Here is a 14,643-nt window from a genome sequence, read left to right on the forward strand (position 1 = left end):
GCGGAAAGGCCTGTCACGAACACCCTGAACCTGTGTTCCATATTGAAAAGGTTTACATGTGTAATTGGAATAAGGAATTATCGTAATTATGTGGTCTTGCTATTAGATCTTTTGTAATTCGGTTGATCTTTCGGAATCAGGAAACAGAATGGATTAAGCATTTTAACCGATCTATTCTATTCTGTTCCGCCTCTGACGACATCATCACCTTGAGTATAGCCTTTTTTTGGAACATTATACTGCCTCAAGATATCCCATTCCTTAAGGTAGACCTGTTGTTTGGTTCTGATTTCTGAAACAAACACTTTTAGCTGAAAGTCAAGTTGATGAATAATCTTGCACACATAATCTTGTGTAATAGTAGCTTTCAGTAATACTTCACTCCGATACGATAAATATATGAACAGGCATCTAACGAGATGCCCACTACCCCCTTCCACCAACATTCCAATTATCTCGCCGAACCATCATCCAGTAATACTATCTCGAATGGATCCAGCTCTTTATCATCATCCAAATCCAAGCTGAAGAAGCTGAGACCTTGGAGTCTAGCAGCTCATGCAAGACGTAAAACAGGATGGACTTCACATACATCGGAAGAAGATGCTAGTGTTAACACGAGTACAAGTCAAAATGATGAATTTGGAAATATATATCAGAATGAAACGAATAGTCAGAATCATGTTGATACGTTATCTTATGGAGATACTAGAATGAGAGTAACTTCTGATCAACCTCCTAGAAGAGTTAGTGATACGCCACAAATAGGTATTACGTATAGTCAGAAAGGGCAAGGAGAGATAACAAAAGATTGGGAAGAAGATAGTGATTTAGAAGATGAAAGGGTGGATACTTATAGTTGGATAGATCCAAGTTTCATAGGTACAGATGGTTCTCGAGCTACAGTGAGTGCAATTATGATAAATGTAGTGACATTGGTCTCTTTTTGGATGCATCCTAGCTCACTCCTTCATGCCATGCAGCCTGCAGTGTCCCAGAGCGATCTCACGAATTCGCGTTCGATACCATTGAGATCATCTGATCCAAATTCGCAGAACAGCACACCTGGAACTGAAGTGAACGAATTGCTAGATCGAGCAGGTGTATGTACAAACCTTCCTGAATCTTCTTATCACACTTGTCTGTTTGCTCACTAAATATACTTATGTGTTGATTAGACTGCACCTTCCCCTCCAGCACAATTACTTCCAGACGACTCGTATGCAATGTTATTGGCATATCAAAATACCTCACCGTCAGACTCAGGTCATGCCTATACGTCTTCATCAAATTATCATTCTATGCCCTTATCTCCCACAATACCAAATACAACTCCGTCAGAATCTGGTATATTAAGAAACCCGAATCCGGAATGGTATGAACTAGTAGATCGTACATTAAGTGATTCATTGACTAAAGAAGAATTGAAAAGGCAGGGATTATGGTGGGAAATGATCAAAGGGGAAAGAGAGTATGTGAGGGACATGAAAACTGTTTGTGAAGTGAGTTTCAGTGTATTCCTGATGGAAAGTGATCAATCATTGTGGATGATTAGCTATGACCAATCGGAAGGTTCCTCTTCAGCGGTCAGCTTAATAGTATCTTAACTAATATCTTTCGATTTTTAGGTCTTCATCGAACCCCTTAAACAACATGATCCTCCATTACTAGCTTCCGACTCGAGATTACACGCTTTCATCGCGGAAGTCTTCAGTACGTCTCAGCAGATCTATCACGCTCATGTTAGATTACTGGGCCGTTTAATGGAAAGACAGCGGCATGAGTGGCCACTAGTAAGTCTCATTTATGAAATTAGTGGTAAACCTTCGCTAATGCTCTTCTAAGATGACAACTGCTACGGATATACTGCTGGGTACATTACTAGAAATTGTCGACCTGTATGAAGCAGTAAGTCGTTGGACAGGCTCTCGACTGAGGAATTTCTCGCTCATTTTGCTCTCACAGTATATGAAGAATTACCCGTTTGCTGAAGCACGAGTGCGGAGAGAGCAAGAACGTAATCCTCCCTTTCGAGCATTTCTATCACAAAGGAATTCATACGATCTCACCAGGAGGAGGGATATTGTGAGTTCATTTCCCTGTCAAGCTGAACCGAGTCCCTCTGACCATTGATCATACCTTTTATATAGTCCGTCTTTCTTTCCAGACCGGTGACTCGTTTACCACGTATTCTACTGGTGTTAGAAGCATTATACAAGGTTACTCCCTGTGATCATCCAGACAAAGATGATATACCGACAGCAATGGAAATATTGCATGGCGTTATAAGGTCGACGCAGCCAGGTATAGAAAGTGCAGAAAACAAGATCAAGCTATGGAATACTGCTGAGAGATTGCTTTTCAAGAAGGGAGAGATAGTAGTAAGTCTCGATGATTCCGCAAAGTCGATTAACCCGAATCCGCAACACATACTGGTTATCGGGAAACACAACAGGGAAGGAAGCTGATGATCCTCGCAGGAACTCGATATTTCGGATCCTAAACGTACATTAGTCCATATGGGTTATGTATTCAGAAGAGTGAGGAGTGAAAGTAATTGGCATGGTTGGCAAGATCTGAGAGCTATTCTACTGGATAACTACTTTCTACTTACCAGAGATGAGGAAAATGGTAAACACGTCGTGGTATCTAGAGTATGTGTTTCCAACCCTTTTTGTACCGGGGAAATCTGCTGATACCGATAGTATAGCCTATACATCTTGATTTTCTGAATCTGGTGTCTGCAGATGGTGTTCCTGAAAGAAGATATGATAGTGTTACCAGATATCAGCGTAGACCTGGTGGCCATATGTAAGTCTAATTCGCAGCCGAAAGTGAATCTTTGTTTACCGAAACAACTCCCAGGCTCGAGCCTGTGTTCCAGCCTGAGCGATTAATGTTTCCTTTCACGATATCGACTTCGAGTGGAATCAATGGGCGGACTTATGCACTCTGTACTGCGTAAGTTATATCCTATCTCTTCTCCACAGTATTCGAGTAACGCAGCTAATGATCGCTACAGTACTCAAGGCCTCCGGTATGTTCAATTTACGCTATAGCAGAGGAAGAGAGCTATAGCAGAGGAAGAGATAGCTGATATTTCTGCAGTGAGGAATGGAAAGAGAAAATCGAAGGTGCTAAAACGCTTCGTAAATTCGACGTTGAGGGCAATCGAGTGAGTCATAGATCCGTTTCTGCCTGATTGACCGCTCGAATGTACGAAATGACTGATCCTTGTAAACACAATTTAGACCTTCGCTGTCCACAACATCACGATTTCTCCAGAAATCAGAGATCCCATAATGGCAGCAGATACTTTTAATTGGCATAACCGAGAAACAATAGCTGTTGCAACTAGCAGGAGTGTTTGGCTGGGGTGGAGAAGAGACTCAAAAAGTGAGTGGATTTGATGTCTTTTCCCTTACGGATCAAGCTGACAGGTAATTTTGAAGCGTTCCGCGAACTTATCAAATTTCAGTTCGGTCACATAAGTATGGTCACCATAGTACCCGATTTTGGGTGGTTATTGGTTTCAGCGTCTGGATCGCTTTTAGCATATAACCTTCGAGATATGATACCGACATCAAACCCGGACACATGGGTGGTGAAAGGTCGACTCGAAGGACAGAGTTTGAGTGCTCCTGAGCATAGTGTTGCATTTGCTAGAGTTGGTGTTACCAAAGGGCGATTACTGGGTAAGCACAAACTGTTTATTTGATTGAATTTACAGCAGATAGCTAATCATCTATCTAAACATAGTCGTTTATGCTGTACATTCCAAAAATTCACATCAAACTACGATATATTTCTTCGAACCATTACTGAACTCAACATCAACAACTTCATATGGAACGCCGTCATTTAGATCATTTGGATCAATCATGGTACCAGGTTACGCATCAGATTTATCATTTTTCAGACAAACTGTGTCAGTGGTTACAGAAAAAACATTTGTAATTGCTGAACCTGGTAACCCAACTTTCAATTCTATACCAACTTTTGGAAATGAAATTGCTGAAAGAGCAATGGTAGTTAGAATGGTTAGTGGTTCAAAACCTTTAGGTATGTGGCAAGTTGATGAATCAGAATTTTTATTGGTATATGAATGGGGTGGCTGTTGGGTAACTAAATGTAAGCCATCCCACCTTATCTATTTCATCTGATATAGCAGGTAAGCTGATTTACATACACCTTCCTTGATTTGTACAGTCGGTGAAGTTTCAAGAAAAGGTGCATTCCTTAGATGGAATCTAACACCTTCATATGTCATTTTCAAACAACCTTATCTGTTACTGTTCGAAGAGTCACATGGTAGAGCAGAAGTCAGAGATGTAACTACTGGCCGAGTTTGTGAAGTGGTAGAAGAAAAAGGAATGAAAGTGTTCCCTATTAATCGATTCGGTCAAGGTATAGTGGCTAGAGGAAGTAAAGGTTTGATTGAGATCGTTGAAGTGAGTACATGGAACGTTCCGAGCAATCTCGTCTAGCTAGCTGACGATTGGGGCAATTGATCTAGACTGTCCCCTTATAACTCGGTGGCCCGGGAATTTCCAATTGTACTTAGAAATAAAACAAGTCCATTGATTTAACGATCATGAATTTTACGAGTAAACGATTTTTGATTATGGGATTGTGAAGGTATTATATTTTAGTACCCTGGACGTGAATGTTAAAGTATCCTTGTCACTTATAGTACCCTTGTTGTTGCCATATGTATATTGATTGTATATTGTGCAAATTGTTCATCTCCTCACTGTGCAGAATTAACTTTTAATTTGTGTGCCTGATATTTGATGACATTGCTAAGATAGATGATGCAAGGCGATATATAATCAGGGACACTGATTCTCTCATGTAAGTCCGAGGTCTAGCAGTGGTTATATGATATTTGTTGTTCTCGATAATATCTCATGCATTTATTTGTCCACCTTCTCATCCTATATAAAATTACATTCAATTGGCTTTCCTTTCGTCATATAGACCGCTAATACCAAGTCAACATGTCGGAAGATGCTGGACCTTCAACATTAGGTAAAAGAGCAAGAAATGGATCAGCAGAAGCTGAAGTAAAGTTTCAAAATAAACAAGATGAAGGTGTACCTGAAATGCCTGATGCAGATGCAGACGATTCATCAGATGAAGAAATAGGTATGTATAAGCTACAATTTGATGTGGACGAAGCGAATATGGTAGCTGAACGTCTGCTTGTATGTTCGACAGGTCCTATGCCTGGAGGAGGAGGTGATGTAGTGATAAGTAATGGTAGAAAGAAGAAGAGAGCAGGTAAGTATTCGTGATTTAACTTTCAATATATACCAATCGATAGTAGAATACGTTCTTGATGTTGATCTCGTGTTGTTTTTTATAGTACTACCTCATGAGAAGTTATACCTAGCTTCATTACCAGACACGGATAGATATTATAAATCGTTTATGCATAGAGAACCATTAAATTCGGTGACTATGACAAGGTATGTGCTCTATACCATTCCAACCCATGAAAATATACATATATGTGTGTGTTAACTACTATTCTCATCCTATAGAACGAATTTCGTCATCACAACTTCTGTCGATGGACATTTGAAATTATGGAAAAAACAAGAACAAGGGATAGAATTCGTTAAACATTATAGAGCATCTCTAAAAACTATCGTGGGAACTTCTGCAAGTGATGATGGAAAATTGTTTGCAACTGTTTCAGAAGGTGGTGAAGGTAGAGTTTTTGATGTTGTGAATTTTGGTAAGTTACTTTCCAGTCTGTAAACGTTAATAATCAATGACTGATGATATTTATCAACGGGTTGTAGATATGATAAATATCTTAAAATTCCCTTTTACACCAAAAGCATGTTGTTGGATACATGAACCTGGAGCAGGTCAAACCCTTTTAGCTGTATCTGATACTAAATCACCAACAATAAGGATATATGATGGTAGAGGTGATGGAACACCTTTATATACATTAGACAAAATACATAGAGCCCCTGTGCATCTCATGGTCGTGAGTATATTTGTTAAAGCTCATACAAAACTGTAGTTTTTCCAGATGGAGAACATTTACTGATGGTCAATTGAAACAACTTAGTATACTGCCAAATATGATTGTGTAGTATCAGCCGATGAAGATGGTTTTGTAGAATACTGGCAACCGAGCGAACCATGGGGCTTACCCGCTGTTCCCGGACTATGGCAATACAAGTCTTCTACGGATTTGTTCCATTTCAAAAAGGTTAGCTGGCTTTGCTTAGAACATTACAACCGAGCTAACATTCCGATCCTCTGCTTAGACCAAAACACTAGCTACATCTCTAACATTTTCACCTAATTCTTCACATTTCGTTACATTAGCATTGCCTTCAAGATCAGTACATATATTCAATTTTTTAACTGGAAAATTAACACGTACATATGATGAATCCTTGACAGCTGTTGTGGAAATGCAACAAGCAGGAACAGCGGTATTCAAATTAGATGATATGGATTTCGGTAGAAGGTTAGCAATTGAAAGAGAATTGGATAAAACTGAAAGTGGTCCAGGTGGTATGTTAAGAACTGCTAATGCAGTTTGGGATGAAAGTGGAAACTTCGTTTTATATCCTACTATGTTAGGTATTAAGGGTAAGTGATTTTGGTTATATCTAACATGACATATATATAGGAAGCTAATAATCTGGATTTCTGTATCAGTTGTCAATACTGTTACAAACAAAGTAGCGCGTGTTTTAGGTAAAGATGAAACGCTTAGATTCTTGAATATATCTCTATATCAAGGTGCCCCAGCTAAAAAAGGGTTAACAACTGTACAAATGGCTGCATCAGCGAACCCGTTGTTACAAGAAAAAGGATCAAGGGATCCACACTTATTCGCTACGGCATATCATAAACAAAGATTCTATCTATTTGGCCAAAGTGATAAAGAGTGAGTCGTCATTTATCTCCTATATCCGAAAGGCTTCAAATTGACTGATATATATTGTGATTGCATTTGTTATCCTACAGAGAGAGCAAAGGTGAAAGAGATGTATTCAATGAAAGACCAACAAGAGAAGAACAAACTGTTGCTGTACCGGCTGCACCTGAAAAACAAAGAGCTTCGGCAACAAAATGTACTATACATACAACTAAAGGTGATATTACATTGCAATTGTTCCCTGACATAGCACCTAAAACGGTCGAAAATTTCGTTACTCATGCTAGAAATGGTGAGTCACATTCATTTCCTATCCTCCGTATGAGCGCTAATCGGATTGCTAAATGCCAATTCGGTTATTTGTAGGGTATTATAATGGAACGGTATTCCATCGTATCATCAAGAAATTCGTAAGTTCGCTTTCTGAAAAGATTTGTGGTTCTGCAAAGAAGCTGACGGTATTGCGTAAAACAGATGATTCAAGGTGGTGATCCATTAGGAGTGAGTTGAAACTTCGATATTTCTCTAGAATACCATAGAATTGACTTGCCTTTCCATTCAAATAGGACGGTACAGGTGGTGAATCAATCTGGGGAGGTACATTCGAAGATGAGATATCGACTAAAGCAAGACACGATAGACCTTTCACTTTGTCAATGGCTAACGCAGGTATGTTTTACGTCAATAATCACAAATGTCCCGTATCACGTTGAAGAAAGCTGACTGAGGCTTAATGTATTATCGATAGGTCCCGGTACAAACGGTTCTCAGTTCTTCATAACAACCGTCCCTTGTCAATGGTTAGATGGTAAACATACGTAAGTCAGCTCGCCCACTAGCTCCTTCGGCAAATCAAGCTGATAGAGTTGTTCTGGAATAGTGTATTTGGTCGGGCAATTGGAGGTTTGGATGTCATAACTGATATAGAAGAAGTCAGGGTGGATAAGAACGATAGACCGTTTGAGGAGATTAGCATGTCAAGTATAACTGTTGAATAGATAGAAACATCATGTCAGAGTTCATAGTAAATGCATAGGAAGATGTCACATTACAGTACTACTCTGTTCTATTACTACTTATCCACTCTGAAGACTCAGTTTTTCAAGTCACTGATCATATATCATTGGGTCGTACTGCAAACTATCGCTCTTTGATACTGAAAAAAAAACCCTTCGTTAGCTGAAAGCTGTACCGAAATTGGACGGAAAATCAGCTGCTCACTTGTCTGCTCGAGCCAGCATGAATTTTTATCTAGATCTTGGTGGGAGTTAGGCGGTCCATTATCTTGAACTCTGTACCACCTTGATTGGCTGATCTATCACGCCCTAAATCGACCCGCTCGGCATAGTAATCAAAAGGTGTAGACCTGTTGATACTTTCCAGCTTGTTGATTTCTCGATAAAGTCGCGTGCCCACATCTCTATATTTGTTTAATCCACTCTTTGATCATTTCGCTCGATTAAGAGTATTTGAAATACTCCCATCCTACCCAGTTGGCGATGGAGAACCAAGCCGTTACTGGGATCAAAAGTGGAAGAAGATATTTATAATGACTATCTTCACATATAGGTTTGATGAAAGGTATAATCTGTATAAAAAGCTTTGATCAGCTTTGGCTTTATCGTTCTTACGAATGTATAACAATATGTGGCACTAGAAGAATTATATCAACTTACGTCAGAAGGACAATAGATGAATGATATACCCAAGAAGCAAGATGTGATCGAAATCAAGAACATTATAAATGAAAAGAGATATAGTTCAATACTGGAATATGATCTTATTGGTGGTGGTTCGAATGTGACTTTACGAATCTCTTCAACTCCTTCAATTGTTGCTTTATTCATTTTGTTGAACGATCTTAACCTTTCTCCTTGATAACCATATCAAAGAGCTGACGCTTGAAAGATGGATCAGATTTACATGGTGAAATCCTTTTGAAGTTACGAACAGCTGAAAACCGTCGCGTTCATCGTACTCGTACTGTCTTATCTAAGTAATTAATATTAATGTTCTCCTGGCTGGCGGCGATCACCGCTTTCCTCATCATCACCGCTCGTCAACAATGTAAAACGCTATGACTGCTTTGTGTTTCTATCCTCACCTCCTATCTCTATCTTGCCACCTTTGATTTCTGTGTCTTATCTATACTTGAGGCAATCATCCTTGGAGTGAGTACTTGGAACATCAAGCAGAAATGAGTTTTAACGATTTGGAAAGAGGTCAAAGTCAGCCTTTGCTGAGAGGTAATGCGCCTGGTATGTCTGATTTTCACACCGCATGATAACATCGCTAATTATCCCTTATCCCTTCCTTCCCTTCTGCTAAAAATCAATAACTCAAAATTTATCTGTCTGACTTCATTTGAATATCACATGTCTCACATACCGCACCTGGTCGACGTCCAATTGGATCGCTCTTCCTTCCTCGATTGATTGAACAGATCAAGATGCTACGTTTACTGCCCTGAAAGATTCAGTATCAATTCAGATATTTAAGATACAAAGTAATGTTCAAGGTATACAGAAAGCTGTCGATAAATTAGGTGGGAATGGTGATGGACCCGCATTAAGAACAAGTCTGTGAGTGTATTATCCTATATGTGAATCATAAAATACTGTGACGAAATTTGATACCGGTGATTAGCTTAAGGAGAAAATTCAAAATCAATGGCTTGACTATTCGTTGACGAACAACAAGGACTAACAATGTTGCTTTTCTTCTCATCTGACCAGACATAAATTGACAGAAGCTACAAGAGAGATGGTAAAGAAATCAACAGATGATGTAAAGAAATTAGCTGCTTATCCAGCTGGAGGAGAACACGTGAGCTTCTATTACCGATGACTTTGCCGTTACTCTTGTGGGCTATTGTAATGTTTCCATCCCTCTGAAGCAGATTATAAGCTGAATTCATACCTCTAATTACTCTAGGCATCCCGTAAACCAATACAGAATAAACTATCGAAAGAATTTGGTAACGCTATTACGTCTTTTCAGAAAGTTTCACGTCAATCAGCTGAAAGACAAAGGAGTTTTGTTGAAAGTCAGAAAAGAAGAGTAGACAAATTGGTTGAAGAGTCTGAAGAGAGGTAAGTGATTTGCGCCATGATATCTCAATCTCGCTTGACACAATATGAGGCTGATTATAGTGTCTCTAATATGTAGTCATGATGAACCTAGAAGTTCTGTTGAATTGGAGCAGGTTCAGGCTCAGCAGCAGGTCCAGCAGTAAGTCCGCAATTCAAACTATCAATTGTGTTCATAAGATTTCATTCCACAGTACTAATCTTTCCTTTGTGGTATAGGGTATCACCTCAAGAACTTGATTTCCAGGAAACTTTGATAGCAGAACGTGAAGCTGAAATTAGGGAAATCGAAAGTGGTATACATGAACTGAATGACATATTCAGAGATTTAGGTACTATGGTAGTAGAACAAGGTGGATTGATCGGTAAGTCAACTTGAGCCTAGCAGTCGGTATTGCAAGCGCTGATTTAGTATTCCCACAAATATAGATAATATCGAATCAAATGTAACTTCGGTCGCAAGAGATACATCATCAGCAGCAGAAGAATTGACTACCGCACACGATTATCAACGTAAAGCTGGAAGGAGAATGGCATGTCTGTTAGTTATCTTAGTTATTGTAGTGGCGGTTGTTCTGTTAGCTGTAAGTCAAGTTCTTTTACTGCTTCCATCCCATCTCTCCATTACTGATAAATGAATTTTTTGTTATTTCTGTTCTTGATCGTCTTACCTCAACATAGATCTTATCGTAATGTTAGCGCGCTTTGTTCCTATATATACGGATTTTCCTTACCTCGAGTATATTGTATTGTAACTATAATGTGTATGCAGTTATTGTCCGGTGCATCACTGCTATGCATACCTACACATAACTCACAGATAACGGGGAACTTAATTAAAGTCTGAGTCTGCATATGTGACCACGTGGACATGTGTTCCTGATTGCAAGTTTCAAGATTTTTGAGATTTCTGAATTTTGTTTTCGTTACAAGAGACGTTTTACGAAGAGGCAAACTTTGGTCAATTGCTCATACAACGGTCAATCAAATTATCTGCTTTCATCTTGATCTGAGCTGACAGCTACAGACTCCACAACTCAGCAAAGATGTCATCCAAACAATTCAACAAGAAAAGATCTGCTCCAGATGGATCAAATTCAGCTCCATCGGGTAAATCAAAATTTTCAAAATCCAATAATGGTAAACCATCAGGTAAACCAAATTCATTCAGTAATGGAAAAGGTGGGAAACCAAATAATAACAATAACAATAACAGTAATGGTGGAAAGTCTAAAAGCAATAACAGCAAGAGTAGATCTGTACCAAGAGAAAGGGAAGAAGATATAAAGAAACGTAAAAAACCAATTACACTTGGTGGTGGTGAAGAAGATGTTGAAGATGAAGATGAAGATATAAGTATGGATGAGGATGACGAAGATGAGCAAGAAGGAGGAGATTATTATTCTGATAATGAAGGTGATGAAGATCAAATAATGGGTGATAAAGCATTAGAAAAAGCTGGTAACGCCAATGGTGATGATGGTACTATAGAAGAAAAAAGACCAAAATTAAGTAAAGCTGAAAAAGCAGCATTACATGCACAACAACCACATAGAAAAACTTTATTACCTTCATTTACATTATTACAAGAAACTTTATTACCTTTATGGGAAAATGCGAGGAGATCAGATTTATCAAAAGATGATAAAAAAAAATCAATTCAAGAATTATATCAATCAACAAAAGGTAGAATTAATGAAATTTCAAGAAATCATAAAGGTACTAGAATCTTGCAAACTGTGAGTATCAAACCTAATTGATTAGTTGGAACAATCATATATAAGATCTTGTGTAATTATACTTAAACTGGATATACCTCAAAACTGACTATGTTTTCTACTTCATCTTTATAGATAATCAAATTCGGTGGTAAAGAAGAAAGAACAGGTGTAGCAATGGAATTGGAACCTAGATGGAAAGATATGATGGAATCAAAGTATTCCAAGGTAAGCTTCGTATACAAATATCTATATTGACTCATAAAACATTGCACTTCAATACCGATTTGATAGAAAGCTAATCTCCCAACTCGACTACATATAGTTCTTAATGTCAAAATTAATTAGATATTGTCCATCAATAAGACCATTATTAATACCAAAATTAACACCAAATTTATTAAATTTATTAAATCATTCAAATGCTGTAACGCCTTTATCAGATTTTTATGATTTATATTCATCATCAAAAGAAAGAAAATTATTAGTTAGAGGATTTTATCCAAGAGAATTAAAAGTTTTCGATGGTGTAACTAAACAAGGTCAAAATCAAGATCAAGTTCAAACTTTAGAAAATTTCTTAGAAGATATTGGTAATGATGGTAAAGGTAGAGAAAGAATTTTAGATGGTATTGAAAAAACTATTTTGGATGTGTAAGTTAAACCGACTCTTTTGTTCCCAATTCTTGCTTTTTTTTTTCATGATAGCTTTTGCATTAATTGGCTGATCACATTTTATTCCTTTTGCTTTTACAAAACAGCTTCAATGCGACTCAAAAACAAGCTTTGGCTCAATCTATCTTTCATCGTCTAGTACTTGAATACGTTACTTGCATTTTCAAATTCCTGGATAAAGAAGCAGCTGACAAGAAAATGCACGAGTTATTGGCAGCGTAAGTGTATCAATGCTTCAACGTGACAATTAATCACTCGTTCTGACCTGATTGTTCATTTTAATAGCGGAGCTGAAAGTTTCCCAGAAATTGTACACACCAAAGATGGTTCAGCTGTTGTAAGGGAGTTGATAGTCAGATGTAATGCTAAAGTAAGTCGTCTAGCTGAATTTGATTCGAATCCTTGTTCTGGATACTTAACTCGTTAATTTTGTCACTACAGGATCGAAAACAAATCTTACAACCGCTCCGAAAGCACGTAGAAGCTTTATGTAAAGATGGTGATGCTCAAATGGTATTGTTCACCGCTTTCGATTGTGTTGAGTAAGTGACACGACTTTCCAAGTTTTATTTCCTTTTATCGAGGAGTGACGCTAATGATTACCTGTTTTCTACTTTTTAGCGATACCAAACTTATGGGTAAAGCTTTCGTATCGGATGTCGTGGATCTCGCAACAACTTTAGCATTTGATAAACAAGGTAGAAGAGTATTACTTTATTTATTAACTCCAACATCAACCAAACATTTCATACCTTCAACAATCTCTTCTTTGGCTACATCAGCACAATCAGCTAAAGATTTAGGAACAAGTAAAAAAGATACAGATGTGAGAAGAAAAGAATTACTTGGATATGCATCTGAAGGTTTATTAAAAGCAATAGAAGAAAAAGGTGATGAAATGGTTAGAGACCCTGGAGCTGGTATGGTTGTTCAGGAGACTTTGTTATATGCTCAAGGTGGTAAGTAGATATTTCGATTGACAAACAATAGCGATGAACAACAGCTGATCATTTCGTTAATTTGTAATTATATAGATAAATCAGGAGCTATATCAACGTTGTCTAGAGCATTAGAAATAGCTTATCCTGATCCTGCACCTGTTGAACCAAATCCAGATAATTCCACCAATCATCCTTTAGATTTATCACATTCAATAAGAACTTATAAAACTTTATTATCCGGTGGACATTACAACAATCAAACTAAATCATTATCTATACCAGATTCAGAATTATCATCAAAATTCTCTAAATCAATATATCAATCTATATCATCTGAATCAGTCGGAGGTGAAGATAATGTAATTAGAATATGTAAAGGAAATGCACCATTTGTAATGGTTGAATTGATTGAATCACTTAAAAACTCGACTGAAAATCAAAGAGAATACAAAGAATTAAAATCAATCTTAACTAAAAAAGGTGTAAAAGAACAAATTGAAAAATCTGTTAGAAAAGGTGCTAATATGTTGGCTGAAAAAATTGGAGAGTTGTAAAAAGGATCTTCCGTCATTGCTGATGAGTAGTTTGAGGTGAAACATTCTGGTTTATGTGAAATGTCATTGGATTTCTTGCTCTTCTTCTTCTGTCTCAATTTATCATGTGTATGCATTATCTTTCTGGTGCTAGGCATATGATCAAGCAATCTCATGTTAAATCAATCAGGTCAACCTGAATACCTCATCTCATTACATTTGAATTACCAGCTACCAAAGTGAAATTGCCTCAATTTCAAGGTTGCTAATAATAGATATAGTATCTTGATTGCTCTTGTTGTACTGTTTCCAGAAACCCTGTCATCTCAAAATAGGCATGAACATCAATTTACGGAATCCCGCTCTCAGTTTGTATCAATGCTATGCTTTTCGCGAACCCAATTATCGGAATCCCCGTCTTGCTTTATATGTGATCACCATCCTAGAGATGGGCTCTCGTTATCATGAGCAGGTTTCGGTTATAACCTTCGATGACTCGTAAAAGGCAGGGTCTCATTACGCTATGACGTGTATTTGCCGATAAGAATCTTATTAACTTCTTCCTTAACCTTAGACAAGCAGGTCACATGAAAAATACGATAAAACCTGTGTCCGTTCAATCCGCAATTTTAGTTTCGAAAGAGTGCTGTTTCACCGGAATATTTAAGTAGTAGACTAAAAATTGATTGCGTTCGGACTCTGAGATTTATTCCTTATAGCTGTGCTATATCATCAAATTGTTACGAGGAAGGATGCGTCATGAGTCTCGAAAGT

General features: G+C 37.8%; 4 protein-coding genes across 4 annotated transcripts; all 4 read left to right on the plus strand.

Moving 5' to 3' along the window:
* Positions 1-419: 419 nt before the first annotated feature.
* Positions 420-4,531, plus strand: L201_000230 (uncharacterized protein; the record flags this gene model as incomplete). The annotated part of the gene is made up of 16 exons (XM_066216033.1): positions 420-905; positions 984-1,103; positions 1,179-1,502; positions 1,629-1,793; positions 1,846-1,908; positions 1,966-2,085; positions 2,151-2,381; positions 2,481-2,654; positions 2,711-2,811; positions 2,866-2,961; positions 3,109-3,175; positions 3,252-3,396; positions 3,453-3,695; positions 3,760-4,131; positions 4,210-4,451; positions 4,517-4,531. The coding sequence occupies 16 exons, from the start codon at positions 420-422 to the stop codon at positions 4,529-4,531; spliced, it is 2,964 nt and encodes a 987-aa protein (XP_066072130.1).
* Positions 4,532-5,000: 469 nt separating this feature from the next.
* L201_000231 (uncharacterized protein) lies at positions 5,001-7,911 on the plus strand (the record flags this gene model as incomplete). Its single annotated transcript, XM_066216034.1, has 14 exons — positions 5,001-5,148; positions 5,221-5,283; positions 5,369-5,471; positions 5,547-5,743; positions 5,811-6,004; positions 6,089-6,232; positions 6,291-6,621; positions 6,691-6,922; positions 7,003-7,205; positions 7,280-7,323; positions 7,388-7,414; positions 7,480-7,582; positions 7,662-7,731; positions 7,794-7,911. 14 exons carry the CDS (start codon positions 5,001-5,003, stop codon positions 7,909-7,911), a joined length of 1,977 nt encoding a protein of 658 aa, XP_066072131.1.
* A 1,199-nt stretch (positions 7,912-9,110) lies between these two features.
* On the plus strand, positions 9,111-10,640 carry L201_000232 (uncharacterized protein; the record flags this gene model as incomplete). Its single annotated transcript, XM_066216035.1, has 7 exons — positions 9,111-9,171; positions 9,357-9,495; positions 9,649-9,739; positions 9,848-10,005; positions 10,082-10,144; positions 10,222-10,367; positions 10,432-10,640. 7 exons carry the CDS (start codon positions 9,111-9,113, stop codon positions 10,638-10,640), a joined length of 867 nt encoding a protein of 288 aa, XP_066072132.1.
* Positions 10,641-11,048: 408 nt separating this feature from the next.
* On the plus strand, positions 11,049-13,890 carry L201_000233 (uncharacterized protein; the record flags this gene model as incomplete). The annotated part of the gene is made up of 8 exons (XM_066216036.1): positions 11,049-11,741; positions 11,856-11,948; positions 12,046-12,374; positions 12,482-12,613; positions 12,681-12,765; positions 12,837-12,937; positions 13,017-13,354; positions 13,430-13,890. 8 exons carry the CDS (start codon positions 11,049-11,051, stop codon positions 13,888-13,890), a joined length of 2,232 nt encoding a protein of 743 aa, XP_066072133.1.
* Between the last annotated feature and the right edge of the window lie 753 nt (positions 13,891-14,643).

The sequence above is a fragment of the Kwoniella dendrophila genome, chromosome 1, assembly GCF_036810415.1.
Source record: "Kwoniella dendrophila CBS 6074 chromosome 1, complete sequence".
In the NCBI taxonomy this organism is placed as follows: domain Eukaryota; kingdom Fungi; phylum Basidiomycota; class Tremellomycetes; order Tremellales; family Cryptococcaceae; genus Kwoniella; species Kwoniella dendrophila.